The sequence below is a fragment of the Neomonachus schauinslandi genome, chromosome 1 (assembly GCF_002201575.2).
Source record: "Neomonachus schauinslandi chromosome 1, ASM220157v2, whole genome shotgun sequence".
Lineage (NCBI taxonomy): Eukaryota > Metazoa > Chordata > Mammalia > Carnivora > Phocidae > Neomonachus > Neomonachus schauinslandi.
In genome coordinates, this window is record NC_058403.1 from 12,043,130 (window position 1) to 12,055,678 (window position 12,549).

Below are 12,549 nucleotides of genomic sequence, written 5' to 3' on the forward strand. Positions count from 1 at the left end.
GTGCTTGTGCTCACTCTCTCTCACTATCTCAAATAAATAAATAATTCTTAAAAAGAAAAGATAGCTCTGTTCTCAAGAGCTGCATGTTCACATTAGATGGAAAATAAAGAAAAAATTGAAGGCATGAGTGAGTTGTAGTGTTGGGTGTGACAAGGGAAGAAGAGCTTTTCTCTTTAGATTTTTTTTTTTTTAAGATTTTATTTATTTATTTGACAGAGAGAGAGATAGCTAGAGCAGGAACACAAGCAGAGGGAGTGGGAGAGGGAGAGGCAGGCTTCCTGCTGAGCAGGGAGCCCGATGTGGGACTCGATCCCAGGACCCCAGGATCATGACCTGAGCCGAAGGCAAACGCTTAACGACTGAGCCACCCAGGCGCCCCAGCTTTTCTCTTTAAAATAAGCCCTTGAGGAAGTTAGGTACTCTTGACCCCTGATGTGTTAGAGCAGTAACTCCAGGAGTCAGGCTGTGCCTTAGTTTACATGTTGAACAGGTGAGCCAAAGAGGTGCAGGCCTCCTTACCTGAGCTGAACTGCTAAAGGTCTGGATGGTGGTTAGAAATCAGTAACTTGTAAAAAAAAAAAAGAAAAGTCTGTTTTCCTAGCATCTTGTTTACTTAAGAACATCAACATGAGCAGGAGAAAAAAAAATACAGAGCAGGCTGTTCCCCTCATTGAAAGCCCAATAGATACCTTGAAAGACAGCCCTGGCGAGGAGTAATCTGAACTTCCGTATCACCATATCCCCTGAACTCTCGTGTCCTCTCATTCTTTCACTCTGTTTTCCTCGGGTCTCTCTATATATCCTACCATTGTATAAACTCCACCAGTTTAAGCCCTGGTTAGAAATCATTTAACAAGGCCTGTCTTCCCCACCCCTACCTTTCCACTCCCACCCTCACTCCACCAGAGGTGTCCACCATAGATAGACATCACATTTGAAAATTTCCAGATGTTGAGGCACCTGGGTGGCTCAGTCGTTAAGCGTCTGCCTTCGGCTCAGGTCATGATCCCAGGGTCCTGGGATTGAGCCCCGCATTGGGCTCCCTGCTCAGTGGGAAACCTGCTTCTCCTTCTCCCACTCCCCCTACTTGTGTTGCCTCTCACTGTGTCTCTCTCTGTCAAATAAATAAATAAATAAAAATCCTTGAAAACTTCCAGATGTCACTGTGAGGAATTGTTAAATTTCAGAGCATTCAGATGCTATTGGTGGTAAGGTTAAATGTTTATCTTTTTATGTATTATTTTAAAACTCACAAAACATTCCCTTTTGTGCTACAGTCTCTCAAATTTTTTTTGTCTATTAGATGAATACTTAATAGTCATCATGTTCAGTGTCTCTGGTTAAGTTGGTATTGTGTTGAGATAAAAAGAAATGAGGGGCACCTGGGTGGGTCAGTCAGTTAAGTGTCCAACTCTTGATTTTGGCTCAGGTCATGGTCTCAGGGTTGTGAGATGGAGCTCTGTGTTGGGCTCCCCGCTCAGCGGGGTTTCTGCTTGGGATTCTCTCCTTTTCTCTCTCCCTCTGCTCCTCCCCCAGCCCACTTGTGCACACACGTGCATGCAGTGCGCTGTCTCTCAAATAAATAAATAAATCTTTAAAAAAAAAAAAAGAAATGAGACAATTTCTGTTGCTGTTCGTATACAAATGAATGAGGTATAAAATAATGAGAAAAAAGATCTACTTCCAGCATGATCAGGGAGAACTTCAGGAAGGAAGAGGCATTTTAGTTAGGTATTGAAGGATGGGTGATATTTGGAAACACAAAAATGATAAAGTGTGTTCCAGATGGAAAGAACACTGTGAACAAAGGGAGAGGGAAAACAATGTGGAGCACACAGAAGGAGCCACCCGTTATTCATTTTTTACTCATTTTGGCTGCAGTATAGGATGCAAGGGGAAAGTATTAGGGAAAAGCAAAGATGGGGATGAGTGAGTGAACAATCTGTACATTCTGTGTTTTATCTAAAGGTTATACACATTATTTTAAAGTAGTATGACTTCTTTATTTTAAATAATCTCTTTATAGTGGAAGATTCCCAGATTATTTTCTAGAATTAAAAATTACCAGAGAAATAGGACAATAATTAAATTAAGTCTCTCCCTCTTACATCATGTATTTCTCTGTATTTCATGGAGTTTCATAGAATAAGAGACTCTTTTCCCCATTAAACAAATGTATGGGGAGGGGATAACATGGTATAAGAGTTTATCTTAGTGCTATGTAGAGATAAAAGCTTCTGAATTTAGGAAGAATGTGCATGTGTATTTTTAAGTTTTATTTTTTATGGTTACATTTAATTTTTTAAAAATTTGGAAACAGTGTCAGATATAGAAAAGCTGAAGTTCAGTACAAAGAACTTTTCTCTGAATAATTTGAGAATGAGTTGCTGACATGATGTCCCATCACCCACAAATACTGTTACTTATTCCCTAGAAAGAATTGCTCCTTCATAACTATAATATAGCTATAAAAAAGTTACACTGTACTTCTGTCTAATCCTCAGACTCCATTCAAGTTCACCAGTTGTCCCAACGACTCATAACAACAAAAAGATCGAGTTCAGATTTGTCATTTTATTATGTTTATTATGTTAGTTTTCATGCCTCTTTATTCCCTTTAAATCTGGAAAAGTTCTTCAGTCTTTGATGTTTATGACCTTAAAACTTCTGAAAATGAAGGCCAGTTGTTTTGTAGAATGTACCTCACTGTGAGTTTGTCTCCTGGCTCCTCGTGCTCAGGTTGAGGTTATATGTCTCAGCAGGAATATTACCGGAGTGGTGCTGTGTCCTTTCCATTGTATCCTGTCAGGGGGCACACAATTTTGACTTGTCCCATTACCATTGGTGTTCACTCTGATTATTTGGTTCAGGTGGTCTCTGGCAGACTCCTTTTTCTCGTATAAGAAGTGTTTTGAGGTCAGGTACATTGAGAGCATGTAAACATCCCCATTACTCATCACACTTCCGGTTATGGGCTTCTTCAGTGGGCTGTAATCTGTTCCTATTATAATTGGTTTTGATGCTCAGATTGTTCCAGGTTTCTCTAGTAGACACCCCTTCAAGCTGGCTTCTGTAGTTTTGTGACGTATCTCTGTTGTTCTTTTGAGTACTCCCTTTATGGCACAAGAATATGTTCCAGGCTCATCTTGTCCCTGCCCTTGCCCTGGAATCAGCCATTTCTCCAAGGAGTCCTTAACAGTGGAGAATGGTATTAGAAAGCAAGATCTGGGTGCTAAGTGTGGCCATTGCTGTTGGAGTACTGCTGATCTTGGACCCTGTCGATGGATAGAGCTAAGGAGAATATGTAATTGTGTGAATATGTATATATGGTTATACACTTCCTCTTATATCCATGTTTTCCATCTAGCTAGAAAACTATGAGTTCACACTGGTAACTCCAATTTCAGTCAACCCTGCAGTGCCCATTCTAGTTTTCTCTTTCCATATTGAACTCATTCTCTGACAGTGAGGAACCTGGTTCCCATTATCCTGATCCTTTCCCTCTATCACCAACCACTCTGTTGCCACTGTAGCCTCCTCCACTGTATGGGTGCCCTCCTCGGCCCTCAGGGGCTCCAACACCCTGCCCTGAGCGTCCTTCCAGTGCACCCTGCCCTCCCCACCCTGCCCAAGCTTCAAGCTACCATTACAGGCAACTGCCAACATCCCTGGGTGGACACCATCCTCCTCACCCCACTCAGACTTATCTTATGCCAGGCTGTCCCTCCGCCCAAGTGGATGCCCTCTCTTCCTGCCTCTGGCTTCAAATCCATGCATAAGGCCATTGTTCTCACTCTGCCTGGGCTCTGACAGCCTGCAAAGGACCTCCCTCAATTGTAGCCCAACCTTTGAAGCATATATGGAAGAATAGGAAAACATCTACAGTCCTTTACATAAAAAATGTTTAGGAAGAAAACACTGTTTTCTCTTAGGGAATTGGAAGTGTCTGGAGTTAAAATTGCATATGGCTGTGAAATTTCATCTTTGAACTCCTGCTGAGCGCCAGGCACTGAGCTAGGGCACTGGGGATAGAGCAGTGAACTAGGCAAAATCCCTTCCCTCCTGAAGCTACATTTTCTGACTCAGGCTGTTTAATCTTAGACAAGTTAGTAACAAATTGATAACCTCTCTAAGCCTGTTTCCTCATGTCAGATGGAAATAGTTGTAATTTTGCCCATGGGGTTGTTGTGAAAATTGAATAATGTGTGTTAGTTACTGTCATAATCATCACAAGAAACAGTATACAGGTACCTCAGCTGAAACAGCATTCATCACTCCAAAAATTATTTTAAAATTTCATTTAATAGTTTGAGGAGAAAGCAAAAAATTCCTTGGAAGGAAAGTAATATCTACTCTTCAAATTATTTTCCCTTCCCTTTAGCATACTTTTATCTAAGAATAGGCACTTTAGTTTTAGTTTAAATTGTATGCTTGTGTGTTTGTCCTGTTTCCTGAGTCTTAGAATATAATATAAAAGTGTAAATAAGCAGCATGACATTTGTTGGCATGTTTGAATCAGATGACAGTTTCATAGATGGGTCTTCATGGGGCCTGAGAGACATGACATATATTTGGAGCACAGTTAATGAGAAGATAATTATTATATATTATTAGAAGAGAGACCATTTTGTTGCATGGTAATTTAAGTTATAAAATGACTCTTTTTTCTTTTTAAGGGAAGGTTATGGCTTAATATTAAAAACACATTTTCTTTTTAATCTTACTAAATAATGATTGCTGCTGAAACTGATACATCTAGTAATATCTATATTACTATATTAGTGATGGTATTTAAATGCATAGAGCATGTAACCTCTAAAACCCTAATAATTTGCCCTGGGAGCCATGCCTTCTGTCATCCGAGTTATAACAAGTCTTTAATAATGTTTGCTTTAATGTACACATGGTACTCTTAATGAGGCAGTATTTAGGGACAGGCAATCCTGATTTACTTTACAAAATATAATTACAGTTAATGTGACATTTTATATTTGTGTCACTTGTCATTTAATGTTAGGAGTAACTGTTATTTAAGCATATGGTGTAATAAGAAGAAGAAGAACTCTAAGAATGCAGAATGAAATACAAATCCCCACAACTTTAATGGCTTGGTGAAATCTTACTCCCTAATTTCATATGGGGTGCTTTGATAAAGGTAAAGGCCCACACTTAATAATGAGCATGCTAGAGAATTATGACAGTATCAGCTAATTGAGTGATTAGTTGAGCAGTTAGTTTTAGCCTGTTCTGCCAGCTATCAGAGCACAACTCATTCCAAGGCAAAAGTGGGTTAACTAGGAAGAAGGCTTATGAGTAGATGGTCTGAAAAGAGGTGAAGCAGGCAGGGAAGATGAGATGGTCTGTAGAACCCCAGAGAAGAGCTCAGGGAAAAGGAAAAGCTCTCTAATACAAAGTACTAAAGTACTATTAGGCAAAGCAGTAGGCTGAGAAGATAGCCCTTTTGTTGGCCATGAAGATTGACAGGAAGTGGGAAGGCGGTAAGGATCTAATAATATGCTTTTCTTTTTTTTAAGATTTTATGCATTTATTTGAGAGAGAGAGCGAGCACTAGCTAGAGGGGAGGGGCGGAGGGAGAAGGAGAAGCAGACTCCTCACTGAGCAGGTTGCTCAATGGAGCTCCACTCAGGGCTTGATCCCAGGACCCTGAGATCCTCACCTGAGCCAAAGGCAGACGCTTAACCTACTGAGGCACCCTGGGGCCCCATAAGATGCTTTTCTAATGTGGAACACACACTATTGCCAAAATGTACTATAATTCTATATAGTAGATGAATGAGGAAAGGAGGGGATAGGGAGCAAGAGAATAGGGTAAATAAGGAGTGAAATAGTCAGCCAAGAGGTGAGTTGGAGGTGTGGGATGGAGAGTGGAAAGGGAAAACAGTAGAGAAGGAAAGAAATAGAAGAGAAAGGACAAAATGAGAAAGAGGATCATACCTTTCTGGATTTGTAGACTTTAGAATTATTTGGAATTGCCCATTGAGATACTAGCTGTGGCTTATATTTCTTTGGACTTTTTTGGTCAAATTTTTAATAAGTATATTTGCTAAGAACTAGGAAGAGTTTTCCCTTAAAGTTTCAGGATTTGTTTTTGTTTTTCAATAGAGCAACCACAACAGCCTGACCTAGGGGTATTATTCTGTGGGTTATATTCATCAGCAAGATAACATTAACTTTATAGCAGAAGAAATGAATCAAGACAAAGGCCAAACTGAATATTTCCGTTCCTATGCTAAACTGCGTCGTCAAGTGTTGCCATTAGCTTTTATCATTTCAACATTTGTCATCTTCTATGTTTCAAGCACTATTCTAAATGTCAGGGATAAAAGGATGCATAGGACAATGTTCCTGCCTTCAAGGATCGGCTGGTTAATGAGAAAGACAAGTGACGGGACTATATAAAATGTTTTGGCAACATGAAGAGGGAACTCTGTGAAAGAACTGTGCCTGTAGAGGTAAAGAAAGGTTTCCAGAAAGTGACCTTGTGCGATGTTTGTATAAGGTGAAGGTTAGGTGGAGCCTTGCAGGCAGAAGGCTAGATTGCTGCGCAAAGGTGTGGGGGTGTAAAAGAGTGTGTTTGGGCAATTAGGGGCAGTTTAATGTGATGAGAGCATAGAATGCAGGGGGTGGGAGGGAGAAGGGAGTAATGAAAAATGAAGCAGAAAGAGGAGGTTGAGGCCAGATTCTGAAAGATTGCTGACAAAGGAGTTGGATGCTGTTCACTAGGGGTGTGATAAGCCAGCATAGTGCTGGTAGTAGAGATGGGCAAACAGATCAGTGGGACAGAGAAGAAGATTCAAAAACAACCTCCAAAACATATGAGTATTATTCAAGGCAGTACTTCAGATCATTGGGAGAGGCTGGATTAATTCATCAATGGTGCTGGAACAATTTGTTGACTCTTTGAGAAGGACAATTAAGTTACTAGTTGAGAAGATATTTTATGCGATACATTTATGTTAAGAATATCAGATTTAGGGGCGCCTGGGTGGCTCATTCGTTACGCGTCTGCCTTCGGCTCAGGTCATGATCCCAGGGTCCTGGGATCAAGCCCCGCATCCGGCTCCCTGCTCCACGGGAAGCCTGCTTCTCCCTCTCCCTCTCCCCCTGCTTGTGTTCCCCCTCTCGCTGTGTCTCTCTGTCAAATAAATAAATAAAATCTTAAAAAAAAAAATATCAGATTTAGGGGCACCTGGGTGGCTCAGTTGGTTGAGTGTCCAACTCTTGATCTCAGCTCAGGTCTTGATCTCGGGGTCCATACCCAGTGTGGAGCCTACTGAAAAAAAAAAAAAGTGTCAGATATTTAGCAGCTTTTGTTTGAGACTCTGGCTTTATAATAGAATCTGATGTTTCAGGCCATTTTTCTTACCCTGAATATTTTCTTTTGTAGCATCTGCAGAAAAAGAGGCAATCAAGGGTACATACTCCAAAGTACTGGATGCATATGGACTCTTAGGTGTTTTACGATTAAATCTTGGTAAGTTTATTATTCAATATAATTAATCTTTTTTCATTTCAGTTTTTTTAATACTAAGGATTTAAGAGAGACTGCTTATATATCATTTCATACTACACATTTGGGCTAAAAGCATGGTAACATCTTTTAAACACTAATTCTGCTAATCTTGGGAAAATGTTGTTTGAAAAGGCATGCTACATACTCAGGCTTTTGTGATTTTAAGTTCCGGAGACATTGTGCTATTTAAACATTTTAAGATCGGTATCAGTTGTTAAAGGAGAAAATCAGGGTATTGCCCTTTTTTTGTTTGTTTTGTTTTGTTTCAGTGCCTTAGGGAAAGACGTCTTAGTGGGAACCACACGGATTGCTCTGGTTTATAGTGGAAAGGACATCTGCTTTGTATTTAAAAGGGGTGTGATAAGTCTGTCTGAGTCTTGAGTCTGTCTCTGCCACTTAATGTCACCACGGGCTGCAGAGTAACCTTTTTGATTACCAGTTTGTCTGTAACAGCGTGGCTGCAAGTGTGGCCCAAGGCCTGGTACCAGTCCGTGAACCATTTTGTTAGTGGTCTGTGATGAGATTAGGAGCTTGCATCATCATGCAAATCAGCACATGGCTTCCACCATTGATAAAGTCTTACTATGAAAAACAAAAGTCAGCTAAACTAAACAGTGAATTTAGTGAGGTAGTTGCTTTCCATTCTGAAACAAGCACCTTTCTCACTGTGACAGCTCATGCGCCGTACTTTGAGGAGGGCGAGTGTGTAAAGTGGAGATTTGTCATTTGTTATGAATCTAGCACATGTAAAAAGCACTGTGCCTAGGTGCTTAACTAATACTGTCTCAGGTAACCTTCACAGTCCAGTGAGATTTATTTAAATCCTGGCTTATGAAGGTGCGTATCTCAGGTTGGTTATGTTACCACACTGAAGTTGGTCTAGATAATGACTGGTGGAGCCACGATTCGGGCCACATCTGCCTGCTCAGAGCCCATTGTCAAAGTACACCACCACTGAATTTTCGCCTTCATGCTAATTTCATAGGATTTTTGTCAAAATTCGTGAACAATCTCTGGGAGTTTTTGTAAACCAAGTTGCTTTATAAATTGTTAGCAGGGACTTTCTGTTCATGTGTCAGCGCAGCAGCTCACATTTATATTTTTTCCCAGTCTTTTTTCAACTGTGCTATTTACAAAGAACTCTCACATTTATTGTCTTATCTGGATTTCCTGAGAATTATAAAAGACAGTTGGGGAAGATAACACATATATTTTTTTTTTTGATAAATTTTGTATATCCTCAGATTTAGTAGAGGAACAGTTTCATCAATGTGAGATATTCTGTTAACGTTTAAATGCTTCATTATACTAAATGTGTTTAAGCAAGGGTTTTTTTTCAACTTTTGCCAAAATCCAGTTGTAAATATAAACATGTCCGTGGCAGTTTAAAATAACCATGTTGTCAGATTTAAAAAGTTGGAGCAATGACAAGAAAGTTGGAAGAAACTTTGAATAATTTGAAAAATATTGGGACTTTTCATCCAATTAATTCTTTGGTTTTTGCAGGTGATACCATGTTACATTACCTGGTCTTAGTCACCGGATGTATGTCTGTTGGAAAGATTCAAGAATCTGAAGTTTTCCGAGTTACTTCCACTGAATTTATATCACTACGAATTGATTCTTCAGATGAGGATCGCATTTCAGAAGTGCGAAAAGTTTTGAATTCAGGAAACTTTTATTTTGCATGGTCTGCATCTGGAATCAGTTTAGATCTGAGTCTTAATGCACATCGCAGCATGCAAGAACACACAACTGATAATAGATTTTTCTGGTGAGTTTGTGTTAACGTTTTTTCCCTTTGTTATCATGTGCTTGCCGTGCAATAGTTTGATTTGGGGTATAGCGTGTTCATCAGTTATTTCCAGAGGTGGCAGGGATGGGCATTGCTGATTGAGCACACCACTCTTTCCTGCTCCAGAATCCTCAGCAGAGCATAGCAGATATCCAATGTCAGCTTATTGAAGTTCTCATGTGATGTGAAATCCATTTACTCTCCTTGATCTAGACTGACCTTTCATTTCTGAAATATATTTAAGATACTTATTTTAAAATTAAGACTGAATTAGTTATAATCAAATTGTAGACAGAGACTTGTCCATCATAGGACAGATGAGAGGGCACAGAGTCCCGGCTGCTCATGTCAGCCCCACACTTTTTCTGACAGAAGAGACATCGAAATCCCTGAAAAGTTAAGGTGGTACAACTGAGCTGGGCAGCTGTCCTTACTTTTTTTCTCCCCCACCCTGGACATTCTTAGCCCAAATTCCTTAGATTAAGAGATCAGCATTTTCCTGCAGTAATTAGAAGTTTAAGCAGGTGCGGATGCATTGGCTCAATGATCAGCAATTAAGCACATTTGCTAAGTTTAACCAGTAGGAATTATTTATTTATTTATTTCAGTTAAGGGTGGGGGTGGCAACAAGTTTAGATAACAGATTGAGGGAGTTCATCTAGTAGGAGACAGGTTGAACAAAAAGGGGACTAAAACACCAAAAATAAGTTTTGGTAATTTTACACTTTCTACAATTTTGCTAAGGATTGGCATTCTTGAGCTTCACTTTGCATAGAAAAATGAAAGCTTTATGAATTTATTATGCATTCTCTTGTAGCTTAGTAGAAATATTTTCCAGGATACAGCCAAGTAAGTTTTGTTGCCAGAGTCACAAACACCTATCACAAAAACCCAAGTCATTTTATTCCACTCGAGATTTGAAGCTGCTGCCAGTTGAGAGTTGTTTATAAATTTAAATAGAATTAAAACAGCAACACATTGACAGCAAAGAAAAATGAAAACTGATGGCAGAGGGAGAAACTCTACCTGAACAAATGCATAGCATCCCACTTTTTTTTACATGGGGACAGGTAGGTTGTTTATACCTCTGCCATGACCTGGGACTCGCTGTGATGTCTGGACATACTGGGTCAGTTTGAACTTCACCTCAGATCAACGTAGGTAATAGTAGAGTATGGAGGCTCAAGTCGTATTTTGAAAATACATAGTGGCTGTTGGATTCAGTGTTAGTCCAGAAATAATCTCACCGCTCATTTACATTATGCTTTCTTGCATGGATGGTTTACCAGAACTGCACATGACCACCATCTGTTGTTATCTCTACTGCAGCCTATACCTTGTGGGGAAGGGTTGGGCAACTGCTGGTCTAGCAGTAGTGCTGTGCATTAATGACTAAGACAGCAAGATAGTGGAGAGTACTTAAGAAAAAATTTCTGCTTAAAACAGAAGAGTTTTAAAACTCAAAGAACCAAGCTTCAATATTATAGAAAATTCACTTTTATAACACTTTGTTTTTTTGTGTTTTTTTTTTTTGGTAACACTTTGTTATCTGAAAAGACAAGCCAGAAAGTTTTTCTGCACAATATATTTTCCTTGGTGATAAGTTGGTTGGGAGATTTCCACATGCTTTCTTTGGAGGACTAGGGTTCCAGTCGAGAGCCCAGAAGAGGCAGTCAGCAGGATGAGAAGGTGGCCAACCCAGCAGGACTCTCGCCCCTATCCCTGCTTTAGCCATAGCGACTCTGCTTTGATGCATTTCCTAATCACTGGGCTTCTGGGTGTTTATTTGAGTAAAACTTTTTACTCCAAAAAAGTTTGGAAACCAGACCCCCTTGTTACCTAGAATGCTGCTCTATTCGGAGTAATGGAAAACTCTAGACATGTATTAATATGGTAGCTACTAGTTCAATTGGCTATTTAAATTAAAATTAATTAAAACAGAGCCTCATTAAAGTGGAGCATTAAGAGTAAGAGCTTTATAAGATGGGGTGCGGATATGTGTATGAAATCCTTTTTTTGGAAAAGTTAGGTTATGTATACATTGTATTAAAAGACAACAGAATGGGGCATAGATACTAAAAACATAAAAGATATGCTTCTTTTCTAGAGACCATAGGTCATATGCCAAAAGATCACATTTTATAGCCTTCTCTTCTGATTCCTAGCATAGTAAATGTAAATGAATTGATTTATTTGTAGGGCCTTTTAACTGAATAGCATTAAATTAATGTTTCAGGAGCACTGTTTGAAAACTGATGCTGTGTTGTCTGGTACTCAGTAAGCTAATGAGTTATTTTTTTTCTGTTAGGAATCAGTCTTTGCACTTGCATCTCAAGCACTATGGTGTGAATTGTGATGACTGGTTATTACGCCTCATGTGTGGGGGAGTAGAAATCAGAACAATTTATGCTGCTCATAAGCAGGCAAAGGCTTGCCTCATTTCCAGACTCAGCTGTGAACGAGCTGGGACCAGGTTTAATGTCCGGGGAACAAATGATGATGGTCACGTCGCTAATTTTGTAGAAACAGAACAGGTATATAGTGTTTTATATTGCTTAATTCGTGTATTAGATGAGAGGCCCAGAAAATAACAGAACCACAGATTTCGATTTGATTCAGAACTCCTTTTCACATCTGTAATGTCATTTTGTGGTTGTTCCTGGCTACTTGCCTTAAGGAAGGCTTCCCTGAAACAGACTTATTTATAAACAAACTTAGGTATGGCTCTTAAATGAGTAACAAGATTTTTTACCAATTAGCATGACGTTGTCAGTGCTGTACATTTTGGTATTGAATTTAAAAATCCTCAGTTATAGAGCTAGACAACTTAATAAAAGTGGGGTTTTTGTGAAATTAAATCAAACTCATCTAAAATTAAGTTATGGCCTTTGCAGTCAGAGAAAGACAAATACCATATGATTTCACTCATATGTGGAATTTAAGAAACAAAACGAACAAAGAAAAAAAGAGACCAAAAAAAGACTCCTAAATACAGAGAACAAACAGGTGGTTGCCAGAGGGGAAGTGGATGGGGGAATGGATAAAATAGATAAAGGGGAATAAGAGTACACTTATCTTGATGAGCACTGAAAAATGTAGAGAATTGTTGAATCATTATATTGTACACCTGGAACTAATATACCACTGTGTGTTAATTATACTTGAATTTTTAAAAAAATTATGACATTTTTTGGCTCTGAAACTATATAAATGAAATTCA

General features: G+C 39.2%; 1 protein-coding gene across 1 annotated transcript in view; it reads left to right on the plus strand.

Moving 5' to 3' along the window:
- SYNJ1 (synaptojanin 1) overlaps positions 1-12,549 on the plus strand; it is an 85,220-nt gene that overhangs the window by 14,888 nt on the left and 57,783 nt on the right. The window contains exons 3-5 of the mRNA XM_021678001.1: positions 7,409-7,495; positions 9,041-9,308; positions 11,638-11,863. Coding sequence (XP_021533676.1) covers positions 7,409-7,495; positions 9,041-9,308; positions 11,638-11,863 — 581 coding nt within the window. The remainder of the gene's footprint in view (positions 1-7,408; positions 7,496-9,040; positions 9,309-11,637; positions 11,864-12,549) is intronic.